Below are 22014 nucleotides of genomic sequence, written 5' to 3'. Positions count from 1 at the left end.
TCTCTCTCTCTCTCTCCCTCTCTCTGTCTCCCCCTCCCTCTCTCTCTCCCCCCCTCCCCCTCTCTCTCTCTCTGTTTCCCCCCCTCCCTCTGTCTCTTCTCTCTCCCTCCCTCTCTCTCCCCCTCCCTCTCTCTCTCTCTGTCTCCTCCCCCCTCCCTCTGTCTCTCAGCAGTTTGTGTCCCCATTAGAATTCCTTAAAAGTATATCCTTCCTCAATTTATCAAATGAATTACAGGCATGATGGGATAGGTGAACACACAGTGTACACAATGCCATTAATTTCTAAACAAATTACTTCAAGGAAGGGAGGAAGAAATGATAATAGCATTCATTTATTCATTTGTATTTTAAGGAGTTCAAATGAGGCCACAGCCTGTGTGCTAGTGCCTCTCTCTCTCGCTCTCTCTCGCTCTCTCTCTCTCTCTCTCTGCCTATGACAATGCTGCTTGTTTGGGGTTGCCAGAGAGTGGGTAGATTAGCCGGGCCTCCCCTCTTAGCTACTTAACCCTCCTTATCCCAATCAGCCTAATGATATAAGCCTATAGGCTCTCATAGCCAGCTGGATCTCCACCCTATCCCAATCCACCTCCCCAAAACTCCACCACCACCCCAACCCTCCACCCCAAAACCACAACACCCCAAACCACCACCCCAACCCAACCCACCCCCCCAAAACCTGAACAACCCCAAATTCTAATATCCCATAACTCTTTACATGAATGCGGAAAATTTCTTAACGAAGGGACCAACTAGTAACCAACGTCTCTGGTCCCATGAACCTGTACTTCGTTATCTTCAACCAAGCTGACGGACTGACAGGTGATCAACTCACCTCATCTCCAGCACTTCCTGTCGACTGTCCTCGTATTTCCTCTGCCACTCCAGTACCTCCTTCTCTTTGGACACGATCTGAAAGGTAGGATAAATAGGACTTTCTTAGGTACACATCACATAAAGAACTGTGAAGACATCGGGCCGTAGTGTTTATATTTACATCAGTATACAAAAAAAAAATGCATGTGTTTTTATCTATATCATCTGCATTTGTATTGACTATACTGTTGAACGTCAACCTGTTCCTCCAATACTGTCATACAGTAAACTTCCCACAATGGATATGAACTTGACAGCAGTGAGTGGTTTGGGAGTAGGTCTAGAGGGGTACCTCTTCTCGTGCGATGCCCAGGGAGTGCTCCATGTCTTTGGGTGGGTAGGGGCTCTCCCTCTCCCCCTCTCCGTAGCCCGCTGTCCGGGTGTAGAGAGAACTCTTGGTATCCGCGCAGTCCCTGTCCAGTGTTGATGACATCACTTCTCTGTCTCTCTGCTGCTCACCGAAGCCAGGTCAGGGGAGAGGAGGAGGAGGAGGAGGAGGAGGAGGAGGAAGCGGAGGAAGAGGAAGAGGAGGAAGAGAAGGGGGAGAGACACAGGAACAGACCATTAGTTAGGTATCTGGTTGATCTAATGATGACAGAAAACTAGGGTTTCGTTCTGGAAGCTTTCCCAGAAACCCCAGTTGGAAGATTGTGGAATCCTCCATCCAGGATTTCTGGAAAACCTGGGAAAGTTACCTGCACTTTAAACCCCTAAAGACAATGCACACTCTTTGAAGGATCCTGAACCAAACCAAGCCACAAGGCTGCATCATATCGGATCAGAAAGATGCCCCAAACCAAGATGCTCCACACCAAGATGCCCCAAACCACGGCCAAACTCAATATGCAAAATGATGCAGCCTCTGTAATGATGCTCTTGGAGACTTAGGCAGCTGGTAGCAACATGTTTGGATGGAGCAGTCCTCAATGCCAGTGATTGGCTGATGCTGCAACAGCTTGGCTGTAATTGGGTCTAGGCAGGGGAAAGAGGCGGGATATGTCTACTGATAGATGAATGCTGCATGATACTGGAGAGGGACAGGGATAGGTAGTAGCACAATGTTAGTGTCATGAATCACGTGACTAAGCGCATCACAATGTCAGAGGAAGCTGTTATGATTTTGATAGGTGTAAAAGGTCCTGTGTAAAACACTTGATTTCCAATCTGACCTGGAACCAGTTTTATATGAACACATCTAACTTCCACTGACTGTATGTCTCCACTGCCCACAGGTTAGAGTAATTGACGAGGCGGCAGGGTCGCCTAGTGGTTAGAGCGTTGGGCTAGTAACCGGAAGGTTGCAAGTTCAAATCCCCGAGCTGAAAAGGTCTGTCGTTCTGCCCCTGAACAGGCTGTTAACCCACTGTTCCTAGGCCGTCATTGAAAATAAGAATTTGTTCTTAACTGACTTGCCTAGTTAAATAAAGGTTAAAAAAAAATTTGACAGGGTTTTTCCATATTAGACAAGTTCAGTAGCGCTTGGTCCCATACAGCAGAACATCAACTTGGATACTTTTTTAAACTAAAAAACATGAAATATCTGAACACAGAATCTGATTATGACATCATAACACAGAATCTGATTATGACATCATAACACAGAATCTGATTATGACATCATAACACAGAATCTGATTATGACATCATAACCCAGAATCTGATCATAGAGTTGCGCACCCCCCCCCCCCCCCCCCCCAAAAAAAAACAGTCGGGGATGGTTTAATCCTCCCTGTGGGGGATTAGGGGATTGGGGCCTCATGGGGGTGTGGGAGACTTAAAGCCCCACTAATACAGTAGTCCTGTGTTGGGTCTAGCTGCAGCATTTAACCACTAATACCTTTCTTATTCTATAGTATGATATTATAACACTGGCTCTACTGCTTAAGGTCCATAGAGACAACCTGTAGCAGTTGTATGGATAAGCAGGTCCAAGAAGACTTGGTAGTCTTAGGGATTGGACCTCAGTCCCCAAGACAGCCACCAACTGCGCTAGCCAACATACTGTAGAGCCAAAGACTGGATTTGATTAGTATCCCCATTAACTGAGGCCTTGATGACAGCTAGTATTCCTGAGGATTGGCTCAGTCAACCTGCCACCAACTGGGTAAGCAGCCCACTCTGTCCCGATTTAAATAATGAACATCCAGGTACATCCCTTGGACAGTATACTAGTCTATCTCTGGGCCTTACCCCATATCTTCCCATTAGTGTCAAGTAGAGACCGTACCCCATATCCATCCCCTTAATGTCAAGTAGAGATCGTACCCCATATCCATCCCTTTAGTGTCAAGTAGAGACCGTACCCCATATCCATCCCCTTAATGTCAAGTAGAGACTGTAACCCATATCCATCCCCTTAATGTCAAGTAGAGATCGTACCCCATATCTTCCCATTAGTGTCAAGAAGAGACCGTAACCCATATCCATCCCCTTATCGGTGTCCCTTCCACGGGACGGTTGAGCTAACGTAGGCTAATGTGATTAGCATGAGGTTGTAAGCAATAAGAACATTTCCCAGGATATAGACTTTTTTATTGTGTTACACTCTCCTACATTCATTTCACATTTCCAAAAACTTCAAAGTGTTTCCTTTCAAATGGTACCAAGAATATGCATATCCTTGCTTCAGGGCCTGAGCTACAGGCAGTTAGATTTGGGGATGTCATTTTAGGTGAACATTTTTAAAAAGGGGAGGATCCTTGAGAGTATCCATCATTTTCACTTGTCTGACCACTTGCATGATGATGAGTTTCTCACACAACTGGCCTGTCTGGGTGATGTTTTTTCTCACCTGAATGATCTGAATCTAGGATTACACAACATTGTAGAGTTATGTGCATCCTTTCAAACACACCCTTCTCATTAACCTGTGGTGAGTTATTCTCAATTTTATATGAACAAATAAGGTTTTATATGTAAGATGGTTCAATACAGAGCAAAATGATTGATTATTATTATATTCTTATGTGTGCCCTGGTCTTTTAAGAGCTCTTTGTCACTTCCCACGAGCCGCGTTGTGACAAAAACTCACACTCATTCTTGTGTTTAATAAATGTATCGTATAGTGTGTGTGTGTGGCAGGCTTACAATGACGGCAAGAAACAACATTTGAGATTGCACTGACCCTGGTTGTCACGCCCTGACCATAGTTTGCTTTGTATGTTTATAGGTTTTGTTTGGTCAGGGTGTGATCTGAGTGGGCATTCTATGTTGGATGTCTAGTTTGTCTGTTTCTGTGTTTGGCCTGATATGGTTCTCAATCAGAGGCAGGTGTTAGTCGTTGTCTTTGGTTGGGAACCATATTTAGGTCGCCTGTTTTGTCATTGTGGGTTGTGGGTGATTGTCTATGTTAGTTGCTTGTGTCAGCACAGCTCTTATAGCGTCACGGTCGTTTTTCGTTTATTGTTTTTGTATTCAGTGTTCAGTGCTTTCTTTAATTAAAATATCATCATGAACACATGCATGGTTTGCTAACTACCTCTCTCAAAGAGTGCAGTGTATAAAGTCAGAACATCTGATGCCTCAGCCACTGCCTGTCACTAAGGGAGTACCCCAAGGCTCGATCCTAGATCCCATGCTCTTCTCAATTTACATCAACATCAACATACTGGTCAGGCAGTAGGATGCTATCTCATCCATATATATTCAGATGATACATACTCAGCTGGCCCCTCCCAGGATTGTGTGTTAAACACTATGCAACAAGTCTTTCTTAGTGTCCATCAAGCTATTTCTCTGCCCTTAACCTTGTTCTGAAAACCTCCAAAACAAAGGTCATGTGGTTTGGTAAGAAGAATCCTCCTCTCCCCACCGATGTGATTACTACCTCTGAGGGTTTAGAGCTTGAGGTAGTCACCTCATACAAGTACTTGGGAGTATGGCTAGACGGTACACTGTCCTTCTCTCAGCACATATCAAATCCGCAGGCTAAAGTTAAATATAGACTTGGTTTCCTCTATCGTAATCACTCCTTTCACCCCAGCTGCCAAACTATTTTAAAAAATTTGATTTAACCTTTATTTAACTAGGCAAGTCAGCTAAGAACAAATCCTTATTTACAGTGACGGCCTACCCCGGCCAAATCTTAACGTGGACGATGTTGGGCCAGTTGTGATACAGCCTGGAATCGAACCAGGGTGACACCTCTAGCACTGAGATGCAGTGCCTTAAACAGCTGCGCCACTCGGGAGATCTGATTAACCCTGATTCAGATGACCAACCTACACATGCTAAATTACGGAGACGTCATTTATAGATCGGCAGGTAAGGGTGCTCTCGAGCGACTAGATGTTCTTTACCATTCGGCCATTAGATTTGCCACCAATGCTCCTTATAGGACACATCACTGCACTCTATACTCTGTAAACTGGTCATCTCTGTGTACCCGTCGCAAGACCCACTGGTTGATGCTTATTTATAAAACCCTCTTAGGCCTCACTCCCCCCTATCTGAGATATCTACTGCAGTCGTCATCATTCACATACAACACCCGTTCTGCCAGTCACATTCTGTTAAAGGTCCCCAAAGCAAACACATCCCTGGGTCTCTCCTCTTTTCAGTTCGCTGCAGCTAGCGACTGGAACGAGCTGCAACAAACACTCAAACTGGACAGTTTTATCTCCATCTCTTCATTCAGTATTAATGCTAAATTGTAATTATTTGTATAATTATTTATTGCCTTACCTCCCTACTCTTCTACATTTGCACACACTGCATATAGATCTTCTGTTTTTATTTTCTATTGTGTTATTGACTGTACATTTGTTTATGTGTAACTCTGTGTTGTTGTTGCACTGCTTTGCTTTATCTTGGCCAGGTTGCAGTTGTAAATGAGAACTTGTTCTCAACTGGTCTACCTGGTTAAATAAAGGTGAAATATATATATATATTTTTATAAAAAATTCAGACTCAATCATGGACACTCTTACTGACAGTTGTGGCTGCTTCACGTGATGTATTGTTGTCTCTACCTTCTTGTCTTTGTGCTTTTGTATGTGCCCAATAATGTTTGTACCATGTTTTGTGCTGCTACCATGTGCTGCTACCATGTTGTGTTGCTGCCATGTTGTTGTCATGTTGTGTTGCAACAGGGGGGCCTTTTGCCAACGGCCCTATCTCCTGACTAGGCTTACCCAATGGACCTATCTCCTGACTAGGCCTAGCCAACAGACCTATCTCCTGACTAGGCTTACCCAACAGACCTATCTCCTGACTAGTCCTACCCAACGGCCCTATCTCCTGACTAGTCCTACCCAACGGCCCTATCTCCTGACTAGGCTTACCCAACATACCTATCTCCTGACTAGGCTTACCCAACGGACCAATCTCCTGACTAGGCTTACCCAACGGACCTATCTTAACTTAACTATCTGGTGTGACTACACATAGTTTCACTACAGACCTTAGATGGAAGATAAATGAACCATCTGTATCTGGAAACTTCTACTGACTTCTCTTCTGAAGCAAGGCGGTAAAGATGTGGGGGCTTGTTGGGTTATTTTAGGAGACAAAGTCAGTCAGTCAGAAAACAGGAATGTGAGATCACAGATAAAAGGCTCAAGAGTAGCTGATCATCCTGCTTCACTCTCTCCCGTCAGATTAAGGAATGAGGAGGGTTACAAAATACTAGTTACTTTCCCCAAATTCCCAGGTCACGCTAGTGTTAATGGAAGCCTCTCCTGTTCAGGCCGGTAGCCGACATGTTCGGGCCGGTAGCCGACATGTTCGGGCCGGTAGACGACATGTTCGGGCCGGTAGCCGACATGTTCGGGCCGGTAGCCGACATGTTCGGGCCGGTAGCCGACATGCTCGGGCCGGTAACCGACATGCTCAGGCCGGTAGCCGACATGCTCAGGCCGGTAGCCGACATGCTCGGGCCGGTAGCCGACATGCTCGGGCCGGTAGCCGACATGTTCGGGCCGGTAGCCGACATGCTCGGGCCGGTAGACGACATGTTCGGGCCGGTAGCCGACATGTTCGGGCCGGTAGCCGACATGTTCGGGCCGGTAGCCGACATGCTCGGGCCGGTAGCCGACATGCTCAGGCCGGTAGCCGACATGCTCAGGCCGGTAGCCGACATGCTCAGGCCGGTAGCCGACATGTTCAGGCCGGTAACCGACATGTTCAGGCCGGTAGCCGACATGCTCAGGCCGGTAGCCGACATGCTCAGGCCGGTAGCCGACATGCTCAGGCCGGTAGCCGACATGCTCAGGCCGGTAGCCGACATGCTCAGGCCGGTAGCCGACATGCTCAGGCCGGTAGCCGACATGCTCAGGCCGGTGGCCGACATGTTTGATACACAGCCAAGAAAAGAAAGGCCCAGCACTCTTTAAGTTAATTGGTTCAGGAGAATGGAGGTCAGGGTCTGGAAGCCGTGTTAGTGATGTCACACGGGGAAAAAAGGGGAGGGGCAGAGACGGTTGATGTTGCTGTTATTGTTTAGTAACAGCCATGGGTTCACACACACACACAATGGTGTGACTAGAAGGGGGAGGGGGAGGCAGGCTGAGACACGCTCATGCTGCTCACACACACACACACACACACACACACACACACACACACACACACACACAAGCACGCACACAGAGAGAGAGAGCAGGTACAGGTGCAGGCTGGCTCAGCTCAGTACCTGGGGGGTGACAGTGGAGAGGGAGGGGCTGTCTGAGATGTATTTGGCTACCTGAAGAGCCTCTATCCTCAGAGCAGCTAGAACCAGTTCCTCCTGAGACGCAGGTAAGAGGGAGGAAGAGAGAGGAAGGGGTGGAGGCGGGGGGAGAGGGAGGGAGGAAGAGAGAGGGAGGGGGGGGGAGGAGGAGGTGGGGGGGTGTTGCGGGAGGGTGGAGGAAATGGGCAGGGGGGGAGACATACAGAACCAGAAGTTGAGTTACACACACCTAGGCTGCTTACTTCTCACTTATAGTACCCACTAACACCTACAGTACCCACATTCTCACCTACAGCACCCACATTCTCACCTACAGTACCCACTCTCACCAAGAGAACCCACATTCTCACCTACAGTACCCACATTCTCACCTACAGTACCCACATTCTCAGGTACAGTACCCACATTCTCACCTACAGTACCCACACTCTCACCTACAGTACCCACATTCTCAGCTACAGTACCCACATTCTCACCTACAGTACCCACACTCTCACCTACAGTACCCACACTCTCACCTACAGTACCCACACTCTCACCTACAGTACCCACATTCTCACCTACAGTACCCACACTCTCACCTACAGTACCCACTCTCACCTACAGTACCCACACTCTCACCTACAGTACCCACACTCTCACCTACAGTACACACACTCTCACCTACAGTACCCACATTCTCACCTACAGTACACACACTCTCACCTACAGTACCCACTCTCACCTACAGTACCCACACTCTCACCTACAGTACCCACTCTCACCTACAGTACCCACACTCTCACCTACAGTACCCACTCTCACCTACAGTACCCACACTCTCACCTACAGTACCCACACTCTCACCTACAGTACCCACACTCTCACCTACAGTACCCACATTCTCACCTATAGTACCCACACTGTCACCTACAGTACCGACACTCTCACCTACAGTACCCATATTCTCACCTATAGTACCCACATTCTCACCTACAGTACCCATATTCTCACCTACAGTACCCACATTCTCACCTACAGTACCCACTCTCACCTACAGTACCCACTCTCACCTACAGTACCCACACTCTCACCTACAGTACCCACACTCCCACCTACAGTACCCACTCTCAACTACAGTACCCACTCTCACCTACAGTACCCACTCTCAACTACAGTACCCACTCTCAACTACAGTACCCACACTCTCACCTACAGAACCCACTCTCACCTACAGTACCCACATTCTTACCTACAGTACCCACACTCTCACCTACAGTACCCACTCTCACCTACAGTACACACACTCTCACCTACAGTACCCACACTCTCACCTACAGTACCCACATTCTCACCTACAGTACCCACACTCTCACCTACAGTACCCACTCTCACCTACAGTACCCACACTCTCACCTACAGTACCCACACTCTCACCTACAGTACCCACACTCTCACCTACAGTACCCACTCTCAACTACAGTACCCACTCTCAACTACAGTACCCACTCTCAACTACAGTACCCACTCTCAACTACAGTACCCACTCTCACCTACAGTACTCACACTCTCACCTACAGTACCCACACTCTCACCTACAGTACCCACACTCTCACCTACAGTACCCACTCTCAACGACAGTACCCACATTCTCACCTACAGTACCCACTCTCAACTACAGTATCCGCACTCTCACCTACAGTGCCCACACTCTCACCTAGAGTACCCACACTCAACTACAGTACCCACATTCTCACCTACAGTACCCACACTCTCACCTACAGTACCCATTCTCACCTACAGTACCCACACTCTCATCTACAGTACCCAAATTCTCATCTACAATACCCACATTCTCACCTACAGTACCCACACTCTCACCTACAGTACCTACTCTCAACTACAGTACCCACTCTCACCTACAGTACCCACATTCTCACCTACAGTACCCACTCTCACCTACAGTACCCACACTCACCTACAGTACCCACACTCTCACCTACAGTACCCACACTATCACCTACAGTACCCACTCTCACCTACAGTAACCACACTCTCAACTACAGTACCCACTCTCACCTAAAGTACCCACACTCTCACCTACAGTACCCACTCTCTCACCTTATGACTCAACGATTTATCAATATCAACAGACTAGACAACAGACTGGACAACTGACTAGGCAACTGACTCGACAACTGACTATACAACTGACTAGACAACAGACTAGACAACATATTACAGAACAGACTAGACAACAGTCTAGACAACATATTAGAAAAAAGACTAGACAACAGACTAGACAACAGACTAGACAACAGACTAGACAACATATTAGAAAAAAGACTAGACAACAGACTAGACAATTTATGGAAAACAAACTAGACAACAGACTAGATGACAGACTAGACAACATATTTTTAAACAGACTAGACAACTGACTAGACAACTGACTAGACAACAGACTAGACAACAGACTAGACAACAGACTAGACAGACAACAGACTAGACAACAGACTAGACAACAGACTAGACAACAGACTAGACAACAGACTAGACAACAGACTAGACAACAGACTAGAAAACATGTTGAAAACAAAGAGAGACATACACATTAGAGTAAACACAGACAATCTCATTTATCAATAATATAACTACGATTTATCAATAATATAACTACGATTTATCAATAATATAACTACGATTTATCAATAGTATAACTATGATTTATCAATAGTATAACTACGAGGGATAGAGAGGATCCAAACGGGAAGGAGGTTGGCACACGAGGGAGGGGAGCACAGCACACTGTCTGACTCTAATCAACCGAGAGAGGACTCTGACTCTAATCAACCGAGGGAGGGGAGCACAGCACACTGTCTGACTCTAATCAACACACCTGTAGTTTGAGTGCGAAGGCAGTGGGGTTGGTCTCTGCCAGGTCAGTCTCCACAGCCTCCAGGTAGGCTAGGGGGTCAGGGCACTCAGACAGCCTGGCTAAGAAGGGTACGTCTGGGGATGGGCCAGGGGCTGGACCTTGGACCTCCATAGAGCCCTGGGTAGGTTTCTACAGAGGTTGGCAGCAGGGAGGGGGAGGAGGGCCAGGAGCGGGGCGAGGAGCGGGGCATGGAGGGGGTCAGCATTGCGAAGCAAAGCATTGCGCATTGTCAGCAGGAGGTTGGGAGCTGGGTAGCTGAGACTGAGGTGTGTTGTTTGTAGCTGGCTGGTAGGTAGCTTATGGTAGTTAGTTTATGGTTGTTACTTTATGGTAGTTACCTTCTGGTAGTTACCTACTGGTAGTTACTTTATGGTAGTTACATTATGCTAGTTACTTCATGGTAGTTAGTTTATGGTAGTTATCTTCTAGTAGTTACTTTATGGTAGTTACCTACTAGTAGTTACCTTCTGGTAGTTAGTTTATGGTAGTTATCTTCTAGTAGTTACTTTATGGTAGTTACCTACTACTAGTTACCTTATGGTAGTTTGTTTATGGTAGTTACTTTATGGTAGTTACTTTATTGTAGTTACTTTATGGTAGTTACCTTCTGGTAGTTAGTTACCTTATGGTAGTTACTTTATGGTAGCTAACTTATGACAGGGCTTTCAGAGTAGCTGATGAGGTTAATGTACCTATTGAGCATCAACTTCTGCGTCTACACCCTAGGCTATACCGTACAGTATTTAGGGTTGTCATTGTCGCCCTCTAGTGTCTACATGACCACATGACAATAACACAGACAGTCAGGTGGTATGGATTAAGAGAGGCCTCGGCATAGTGAACCCGGGAAAGAACATCTGACGTAACATTGTATCCTGAGAGGAGCCTGATGCAAACAACTGTCACATGCAGATGAAAGATGATGAGAAACATACTGTAAATGCAATGATACATTTTCTTCTGGAATTTGTTTTGCTTTAGTGAGGTAGATTGACAGCCAGGCAGTTCAGTGCTGTTCTACTCACCGCACCATGCTCAATGTCTGTGCTCTGTGTCCGGCTGAGTGACTGGCTCTCTCTCTTCCTGGTCTTCTCTTTCTCTCCAGTGGACCCCTCAAGACCGGGTCGAGACCCTTCTGGACCAGGTCTGGAGCCCAGCACAGGAGTCTTCATCTGGGCTGTGATCTGGGCCTCTATCTCCTCAAAACTCCTACTTGGAGGGGGAGAGAGAGAGAGGGGAAGGAGGGATAAGGAAAATTATAGAGAATATATCTGGGTATATGGGTGTGCGCTTATGGATAATGTGTTTGTTATGTGGTAAATCGGCAAGTACAAGAACAACTGAAAGCGGTAGTAAGGAACAGCAGGTAGCCTAGTGGTTAGAGTGTAGGGACGGCAGGTAGCCTAGTGGTTAGAGTGTAGAGGAGGCAGGTAGCCTAGTGGTTAGAGTGTAGGGACGGCAGGTAGCCTAGTGGTTAGAGTGTAGAGGAGGCAGGTAGCCTAGTGGTTAGAGTGTAGGGACGGCAGGTAGCCTAGTGGTTAGAGTGTAGGGACGGCAGGTAGCCTAGTGGTTAGAGTGTAGGGGCGGCAGGTAGTCTAGTGGTTAGAGTGTAGGGACGGCAGGTAGCCTAGTGGTTAGAGTGTAGGGACTGCAGGTAGCCTAGTGGTTAGAGTGTAGGGGCGGCAGGTAGCCTAGTGGTTAGAGTGTAGGGGCGGCAGGTAGCCTAGTGGTTAGAGTGTAGGGACGGCAGGTAGTCTAGTGGTTAGAGTGTAGAGGCGGCAGGTAGCCTAGTGGTTAGAGTGTAGGGACGGTAGGTAGCCTAGTGGTTAGAGTGTAGGGACGGTAGGTAGACTAGTGGTTAGAGTGTAGGGACAGCAGGTAGACTAGTGGTTAGAGTGTAGGGACGGCAGGTAGTCTAGCGGTTAGAGTGTAGGGACGGCAGGTAGCCTAGTGGTTAGAGTGTAGGGACGGCAGGTAGCCTAGTGGTTAGAGTGTAGGGACGGCAGGTAGACTAGTGGTTAGAGTGTAGGGACGGCAGGTAGCCTAGTGGTTAGAGTGTAGGGACGGCAGGTAGCCTAGTGGTTAGAGTGTAGGGACGGCAGGTAGCCTAGTGGTTAGAGTGTAGGGACGGCAGGTAGCCTAGTGGTTAGAGTGTAGGGACTGCAGGTAGCCTAGTGGTTAGAGTGTAGGGGCGGCAGGTAGCCTAGTGGTTAGAGTGTAGGGTCGGCAGGTAGCCTAGTGGTTAGAGTGTAGGGACGGCAGGTAGTCTAGTGGTTAGAGTGTAGGGACAGCAGGTAGACTAGTGGTTAGAGTGTAGGGACGGCAGGTAGTCTAGCGGTTAGAGTGTAGGGACGGCAGGTTGCCTAGTGGTTAGAGTGTAGGGACGGCAGGTAGCCTAGTGGTTAGAGTGTAGGGACGGCAGGTAGACTAGTGGTTAGAGTGTAGGGACGGCAGGTAGCCTAGTGGTTAGAGTGTAGGGACGGCAGGTAGCCTAGTGGTTAGAGTGTAGGGACGGCAGGTAGCCTAGTGGTTAGAGTGTAGGGACGGCAGGTAGCCTAGTGGTTAGAGTGTAGGGACTGCAGGTAGCCTAGTGGTTAGAGTGTAGGGGCGGCAGGTAGCCTAGTGGTTAGAGTGTAGGGGCGGCAGGTAGCCTAGTGGTTAGAGTGTAGGGACGGCAGGTAGTCTAGTGGTTAGAGTGTAGAGGCGGCAGGTAGCCTAGTGGTTAGAGTGTAGGGACGGTAGGTAGCCTAGTGGTTAGAGTGTAGGGACGGTAGGTAGACTAGTGGTTAGAGTGTAGGGACGGCAGGTAGACTAGTGGTTAGAGTGTAGGGACGGCAGGTAGTCTAGCGGTTAGAGTGTAGGGACGGCAGGTTGCCTAGTGGTTAGAGTGTAGGGACGGCAGGTAGCCTAGTGGTTAGAGTGTAGGGACGGCAGGTAGACTAGTGGTTAGAGTGTAGGGACGGCAGGTAGTCTAGTGGTTAGAGTGTAGGGACGGCAGGTTGCCTAGTGGTTAGAGTGTAGGGACGGTAGGTAGACTAGTGGTTAGAGTGTAGGGACGGCAGGTAGTCTAGTGGTTAGAGTGTAGGGACGGCAGGTAGCCTAGTGGTTAGAGTGTAGGGACGGCAGGTAGCCTAGTGGTTAGAGCGTTGGGACGGCAGGTAGTCTAGTGGTTAGAGTGTAGAGACGGCAGGTAGCCTAGTGGTTAGAGTGTAGGGGTGGCAGGTAGACTAGTGGTTAGAGTGTAGGGACGGTAAGTAGCCTAGTGGTTAGAGTGTAGGGACGGCAGGTAGTCTAGTGGTTAGAGTGTAGGGACGGCAGGTAGTCTAGTGGTTAGAGTGTAGGGACGGCAGGTAGTCTAGTGGTTAGAGTGTAGGGATGGCAGGTAGTCTAGTGGTTAGAGTGTAGGGACGGCAGGTAGACTAGTGGTTAGAGCGATGGACTAGTAACCGAAAGGTTGCTGGATGGAATCCCTGAGCTGACAAGATAAAAATGTGTTGTTCTGCCCCTGAGTAAGGCAGTTAACCCACTGTTCCCCGAGCGCTGTGAAAGTTGACAAAGGCAGTTAACCCACTGTTCCCCGGGGGCTGTGGAAGTTGACAAAGGACCGAACAGCCCCCTACAACTCTTTGATTCAGAGAAAGGGACTGGAAACTCAATCTGTGTGCATGTGAGAGAGAGTGAATTGATTTAGTCCTATTTGTTATAATTATTACTGCTCACGTTGATAACTATATGTGACTAGACTAGAGGGTGTGTGTGTGTGTGTGTGTGTGTGTGTGTGTGTGTGTGTGTGTGTGTGTGTGTGTGTGTGTGTGTGTGTGTGTGTGTGTGTGTGCGTGCTCGTGTCATTTACTGCCTTTCAAGATGAGAGAGGACATTATATATATATTTTTAATGAGGTGTGGCCTTATTTCTATTACAGCATATTGGATGACTGTCATTCATATTCCATTCACCCAGTTCAATGTAACATCGATAGGTTTAGGCTACTACATGAGGATCACATTTTCCCTTTATCCATCATGAGGTTGCTACAACCTAGCCTATGAATGAATGTTTACAACGTAGGTGCACAAATCGAGAGACTTGTACACTCTTGCCTGCATCTAGCATCTGGGGTGTAATTATTACTGCAAACATTCTGTTTTGCAACTAAAACGAGATTCTTATTGGAACAAAAATCAGCTGGTTCCCTCCACGTTTTGTTCCGTTTGCTTCTGTTTAATTAAGTGGCTAAGCCGGCGGAGGAGGTAAGCACTATGGAATTGTTTTATTAATACCAAGCATCATTATACTAAGCTATATGGAATTGTTTTATTAATACCAAGCATCATTATACTAAGCTATATGGAATTGTTGTATTAATACCAAGCATCATTATACTAAGCTATATGGAATTGTTTTATTAATATCAAGCATCATTATACTAAGCTATATGGAATTGTTTTATTAATACCAAGCATCATTATACTAAGCTATATGGAATTGTTTTATTAATACCAAGCATCATTATACTAAGCTATATTGAATTGTTTTATTAACACCAAGCATCATTATACTAAGCTATATGGAATTGTTTTATTAACACCAAGCATCATTATACTAAGCTATATGGAATTGTTTTATTAATATCAAGCATCATTATACTAAGCTATATGGAATTGTTTTATTAATACCAAGCATCATTATACTAAGCTATATGGAATTGTTTTATTAAGAAGGTCATACCAAGCATCATTTAGCTATTTGATTTAGAATTTTAAGATCACTTGAAGTATCAACATTTTTTACAAAATAGATATTTGTAGGAATTTTTTTGGGGGGGAACTATTAGGCCATAAAAAACACATTGAGTAACAGATTCACTACATGGAACAACAGATACAGTGGGGCAAAAAAGTATTTAGTCAGCCATCAATTGTGCAAGTTCTCCCACTTAAAAAGTTGAGTGAGGCCTGTAATTTTCATCATAGGTACACGTCAACTATGACAGACAACACAACAGCAGTCTGTGACCAGGTGAAAAAGAAACTCTCCAAGCCAAACCTTCGTATCATAACCGCTAACTGCTCCACACAGCCTACATTGTTGTCACCATATTAGCGAAGGTCATAGTCAACATAGTGACTAGAACTAACGCGTTAGTAAACATGCTACAATCAAGCAGTACAGTGTACAGCAAGCAGTTGAGCAGTTACACCGGCAGGCCCCAGTGGCAATAAATTTAAAAAAAACTTACCATGACTTGGAAGAGTTGCAGTGTTGGATAGCCTTAGCCAGCTAGCTAACATAAATAGCATTCCTCTCTGTTTGAGTCAGGTTGTTGAGTAGGCTAAATTAGCTGCATTGTTTTAGTCAGTTTATTTGGTGACGTGAATATATTTAGTATAATTTTACATAACAAGGATAACTTTTTCACTATTTTTCTTTTTCTGAAATTCACTGAGTAGGACGTTCCTCCCCTTCCTCCTCTGAGGAGCCTCCACTGGTGTGTGTGTGTGTGTGTGTGTGTGTGTGTGTGTGTGTGTGTGTGTGTGTGTGTGTGTGTGTGTGTGTGTGTACCCTGTGCAAGGAGAGTTGAGTTCTGATTCTTGGTTAGGCTTGGTCAGGCTGTCTGTCACAGAGTCCAGCTTCAGGTAGAGAGTCGAAGGTTTCTTCACAAACAGAGTCTATGTATATATAGAGAGAGAGAGAAAGGCAGATAAACATTCAGCAAGAGTTAAACCATGTCAGATACACAAACACACATGTTTTCTTTGATGATCAGAAGAAACTAAAGTATGCAAGGATAGTCAGTCTCAAGGATAGTCAGTCTCAGGGATAGTCAGTCTCAAGGATAGTCAGTCTCAAGGATAGTCAGTCTCAAGGACAGTCAGTCTCAAGGATAGTCAGTCTCAAGGATAGTCAGTCTCAAGAACAGTCAGTCTCAAGAACAGTCAGTCTCAAGAACAGTCAGTCTCAAGGACAGTCAGTTTCACAAGCAAACATATAGACCTAATTAACCTGTATTAAATCTTCATAGATCAGGATCATAATATGAGCTGGTTTCAGTTCTATCTTCTTACCCCTTCTTATCTGACTGACAGCACAGATTGTGGATATATACTCACCGGCGAAGGGGGGCCGATCTTCTCCATGTACTCAATCTCATAGTCTGGCACTGAGGGAGACAATAGAACAGACAGATTTAGAGACACAAGTACGAGAGAACGAAAGAGAGACAGAAAGAGAGAAGAGAGGAGAGAGAAGAGAGATGGTTAGAGACAGAAAGACAGAAGAGAGGAGGGAGAAGAGAGATGGTTAGAGACAAAAAGGAGAGAAGAGAGGAGGGAGAAGAGAGAAAAATGAAAGAGGAGAGAGAACATCAGATACTCTAGACTGGACTGGACTGGTGGGACAGTCTGTCCGTCTATCTGTATAACAACATGACCCAGTTTAAACCCAGTCATGCAGACACAGCCTCTGGGTAGTGTGGCTCTCCTCTACCCTTCTAGGGGTCAGGGTTTAGTAAAGGGCTGGATAGCTAGCTGCATGGGCTTGCTGCCAATTGTAAATCAATAACTGGGGGAGCACACGTATGGATGACATATCGTCCTGTACATGGAGACATTAACTTTTTAACTAATTGATGACTATTTAATATAATATTTATTTTTAAACACACACACACACACACACACACACACACACACACACACACACACACACACACACACACACACACACACACACACACACACACACACACACACACACACACACATACCTCGATTGTTCTCGTTGACGAAGGCTGTGAGGTCAGATGGCTGAGGGAAGTCCTCCTGGGGGTCAGAGGTTAGCTCCGCCTCCATGGATGCCCATTTGTGATTGGCTGAGGAAGCAAGCTTCTCTTTGTGATTGGAGGAAGAGGCCAGCTTCTCCTCGTCTGTGGCGTGGTCGTCCTGTAGCGGGGGGATAGGAGGCTGGGCTTCATCTACTGGGGTGGGCTCCTGGAGCGGAGGAAGGAGGGGGTGAGGAAGTGAGGAAGTGAGGAGTTGAGGAGGTGAAGACATGAGGAGGTTGAGGAGGTGAGGAAGTGAGGAGGATGAGAAAGTGAGAAAGTGAGGAGGTAAGGAGGTTGAGGAGGTGAGGAGGTGAAGACATGAGGAGGTTGAGGAGGTGAGGAGGTGAGGAGGTGGGGAGGTTGAGGAAGTGATGAGGTGGGGAGGTAAGGAAGTGAGGAGGTGAAGACGTGAGGAGGTTGAGGAAGTGAGGAGGTGAGGAGGTAAGGAAGTGAGGAGGTGAAGACATGAAGAGGTTGAGGCAATGAGGAGGTTGAGGAGGTGAGGAGGTTGAGGAGGTGAGGAGGTGGGGAGGTTGAGGAGGTGAGGATTTGAGGAGGTGAGGAGGTGTGGACGTGAGAGTTTGAGGAGGTGAGGAAGTGTAGTGGTGAGGAGAGGTGGAGGTGAGGAAGTGAGGACGTGAGGAGGTGAGGAGCTGTGTATGTGTGTGTGTGTGTGTGTGCGTGCATGCACACATGAGTGTAAGAGAGGACTGACTCACTTGTGATGATGGATCAGACATGGCCGACCTCTTTGGGGACCTCTTGACTCTGAAAGTGTTCCTGGAACGGGAAGAAGAGAGAGACGATCAGGAGTCACTGAACACAACATGTCATCCCTGGCAGAGACTTAATCAACCAATCAAATCTATACTTAATCAATAGATACATAATATTATATATCTTATTACTAACAACTTGGGTACGTTTTTCATGTATTATTCTCTCCCTTATATTATTTGTTTACGTTCAGCTTCAGATACATGTCGTTCACATTACCTGGGGAATTTATAAAAAGACTTTCAGCAACATCCTCTGTCTATAACAAGACTGCAGCAAACCTTAAAAAGCTTAATGCTCACATGTTGTTGGATTAAAATGACAATACATTTCTACAATGAGATGTAACATCACCAGTTTAGTTAAGGAACATTATGTTGATGTAACTAGTTTAGTTAAGGAACATTATGTTGATGTAACTAGTTTAGTTAAGGAACATTATGTTAACTAGAACTAGTTTAGTTAAGGAACATTATGTTGATTCAACTAGTTTAGTTAAGGAACATTATGTTAACTAGAACTAGTTTAGTTAAGGAACATTATGTTAACTAGAACTAGTTTAGTTAAGGAACATTATGTTAACTAGAACTAGTTTAGTTAAGGAACATTATGTTGATTCAACTAGTTTAGTTAAGGAACATTATGTTAACTAGAACTAGTTTAGTTAAGGAACATTATGTTGATGTAACTAGTTTAGTTAAGGAACATTATGTTGACTCAACTAGTTTAGTTAAGGAACATTATGTTGATTCAACTAGTTTAGTTAAGGAACATTATGTTGATTCAACTAGTTTAGTTAAGGAACATCATGTTGATTCAACTAGTTTAGTTAAGGAACATTATGTTGATTCAACTAGTTTAGTTAAGGAACATTATGTTAACTAGAACTAGTTTAGTTAAGGAACATCATGTTGATTCAACTAGTTTAGTTAAGGAACATTATGTTGACTCAACTAGTTTAGTTAAGGAACATTATGTTGATTCAACTAGTTTAGTTAAGGAACATTATGTTGACTCAACTAGTTAAGGAACATTATGTTGATTCAACTAGTTAAGGAACATCATGTTGATTCAACTAGTTTAGTTAAGGAACATTATGTTGACTCAACTAGTTTAGTTAAGGAACATCATGTTGATTCAACTAGTTTAGTTAAGGAACATTATGTTGATGTAACTAGTTTAGTTAAGGACCATTATGTTGATATAACTAGTTTAGTTAAGGAACATTATGTTGATTCAACTAGTTTAGTTAAGGAACATTATGTTGATATAACTAGTTTAGTTAAGGAACATTATGTTGATTCAACTAGTTTAGTTAAGGAACATCATGTTGATTCAACTAGTTTAGTTAAGGAACATTATGTTGATATAACTAGTTTAGTTAAGGAACATTATGTTGATTCAACTAGTTTAGTTAAGGAACATTATGTTGATATAACTAGTTTAGTTAAGGAACATTATGTTGATATAACTAGTTTAGTTAAGGAACATTATGTTGATTCAACTAGTTTAGTTAAGGAACATTATGTTGATATAACTAGTTTAGTTAAGGAACATTATGTTGATGTAACTAGTTTAGTTAAGGAACATTATGTTGATGTAACTAGTTTAGTTAAGGAACATTATGTTAACTAGAACTAGTTTAGTTAAGGAACATTATGTTGATATAACTAGTTTAGTTAAGGAACATTATGTTGATTCAACTAGTTTAGTTAAGGAACATCATGTTGATTCAACTAGTTTAGTTAAGGAACATTATGTTGATTCAACTAGTTTAGTTAAGGAACATCATGTTGATATAACTAGTTTAGTTAAGGAACATCATGTTGATATAACTAGTTTAGTTAAGGAACATTATGTTGATTCAACTAGTTTAGTTAAGGAACATCATGTTGATATAACTAGTTTAGTTAAGGAACATTATGTTGACTCAACTAGTTTAGTTAAGGAACATCATGTTGATATAACTAGTTTAGTTAAGGAACATTATGTTGATATAACTAGTTTAGTTAAGGAACATTATGTTGATTCAACTAGTTTAGTTAAGGAACATCATGTTGATTCAACTAGTTTAGTTAAGGAACATCATGTTGATTCAACTAGTTTAGTTAAGGAACATTATGTTGATTCAACTAGTTTAGTTAAGGAACATTATGTTGATTCAACTAGTTTAGTTAAGGAACATTATGTTGATTCAACTAGTTTAGTTAAGGAACATTATGTTGATTCAACTAGTTTAGTTAAGGAACATTATGTTGACTCAACTAGTTTAGTTAAGGAACATCATGTTGATTCAACTAGTTTAGTTAAGGAACATTATGTTGATGTAACTAGTTTAGTTAAGGAACATTATGTTGATGTAACTAGTTTAGTTAAGGAACATCATGTTGATTCAACTAGTTTAGTTAAGGAACATCATGTTGATTCAACTAGTTTAGTTAAGGAACATTATGTTAACTAGAACTAGTTTAGTTAAGGAACATTATGTTGATTCAACTAGTTTAGTTAAGGAACATTATGTTGATTCAACTAGTTTAGTTAAGGAACATTATGTTGATGTAACTAGTTTAGTTAAGGAACATTATGTTGATGTAACTAGTTTAGTTAAGGAACATCATGTTGATTCAACTAGTTTAGTTAAGGAACATCATGTTGATATAACTAGTTTAGTTAAGGAACATTATGTTGATATAACTAGTTTAGTTAAGGAACATTATGTTGATTCAACTAGTTTAGTTAAGGAACATTATGTTGATTCAACTAGTTTAGTTAAGGAACATTATGTTGATTCAACTAGTTTAGTTAAGGAACATTATGTTGATTCAACTAGTTTAGTTAAGGAACATTATGTTGATTCAACTAGTTTAGTTAAGGAACATCATGTTGATTCAACTAGTTTAGTTAAGGAACATCATGTTGATTCAACTAGTTTAGTTAAGGAACATTATGTTGATTCAACTAGTTTAGTTAAGGAACATTATGTTGATTCAACTAGTTTAGTTAAGGAACATTATGTTGATGTAACTAGTTTAGTTAAGGAACATTATGTTGATTCAACTAGTTAAGGAACATCATGTTGATTCAACTAGTTTAGTTAAGGAACATTATGTTGATTCAACTAGTTTAGTTAAGGAACATCATGTTGATTCAACTAGTTTAGTTAAGGAACATTATGTTGATGTAACTAGTTTAGTTAAGGAACATTATGTTGATGTAACTAGTTTAGTTAAGGAACATCATGTTGATATAACTAGTTTAGTTAAGGAACATCATGTTGATTCAACTAGTTTAGTTAAGGAACATTATGTTAACTAGAACTAGTTTAGTTAAGGAACATTATGTTGATTCAACTAGTTTAGTTAAGGAACATCATGTTGATTCAACTAGTTTAGTTAAGGAACATTATGTTAACTAGAACTAGTTTAGTTAAGGAACATTATGTTGATTCAACTAGTTTAGTTAAGGAACATCATGTTGATTCAACTAGTTTAGTTAAGGAACATTATGTTAACTAGAACTAGTTTAGTTAAGGAACATTATGTTGATTCAACTAGTTTAGTTAAGGAACATCATGTTGATTCAACTAGTTTAGTTAAGGAACATCATGTTGATTCAACTAGTTTAGTTAAGGAACATTATGTTAACTAGAACTAGTTTAGTTTAAGGAACATTATGTTGATTCAACTAGTTTAGTTAAGGAACATTATGTTGATTCAACTAGTTTAGTTAAGGAACATTATGTTGATATAACTAGTTTAGTTAAGGAACATTATGTTAACTAGAACTAGTTTAGTTAAGGAACATTATGTTAACTAGAACTAGTTTAGTTAAGGAACATTATGTGGATTCAACTAGTTTAGTTAAGGAACATCATGTTGATTCAACTAGTTTAGTTAAGGAACATCATGTTGATTCAACTAGTTTAGTTAAGGAACATTATGTTAACTAGAACTAGTT

The 22014-nt window shown here is 43.5% G+C and overlaps 1 protein-coding gene across 7 annotated transcripts in view; it reads right to left on the bottom strand.

Annotated features, from left to right (window-relative positions):
• Window positions 1–22014, bottom strand: part of LOC139367886 (transforming acidic coiled-coil-containing protein 2-like) — a 218145-nt gene that overhangs the window by 11075 nt on the left and 185056 nt on the right. For 3 of the 7 annotated variants that reach the window (XM_071106248.1, XM_071106250.1, XM_071106252.1), the window contains 9 exons: window positions 18000–18060; window positions 17224–17446; window positions 16568–16617; window positions 16020–16126; window positions 11483–11669; window positions 10419–10586; window positions 7505–7597; window positions 1166–1324; window positions 833–909 (listed from right to left, as the gene is read on the bottom strand). In XM_071106248.1, the coding sequence (XP_070962349.1) occupies window positions 833–909; window positions 1166–1324; window positions 7505–7597; window positions 10419–10586; window positions 11483–11669; window positions 16020–16126; window positions 16568–16617; window positions 17224–17446; window positions 18000–18060 (1125 nt within the window). The remainder of the gene's footprint in view (window positions 1–832; window positions 910–1165; window positions 1325–7504; window positions 7598–10418; window positions 10587–11482; window positions 11670–16019; window positions 16127–16567; window positions 16618–17223; window positions 17447–17999; window positions 18061–22014) is intronic. The other 4 variants (XM_071106249.1, XM_071106251.1, XM_071106253.1 and 1 more) reach the window with 4 other exon arrangements.

The sequence above is a fragment of the Oncorhynchus clarkii genome, chromosome 16, assembly GCF_045791955.1.
Source record: "Oncorhynchus clarkii lewisi isolate Uvic-CL-2024 chromosome 16, UVic_Ocla_1.0, whole genome shotgun sequence".
Classification (NCBI taxonomy): domain Eukaryota; kingdom Metazoa; phylum Chordata; class Actinopteri; order Salmoniformes; family Salmonidae; genus Oncorhynchus; species Oncorhynchus clarkii.
This window is presented reverse-complemented; position numbering and strand designations above follow the sequence as displayed.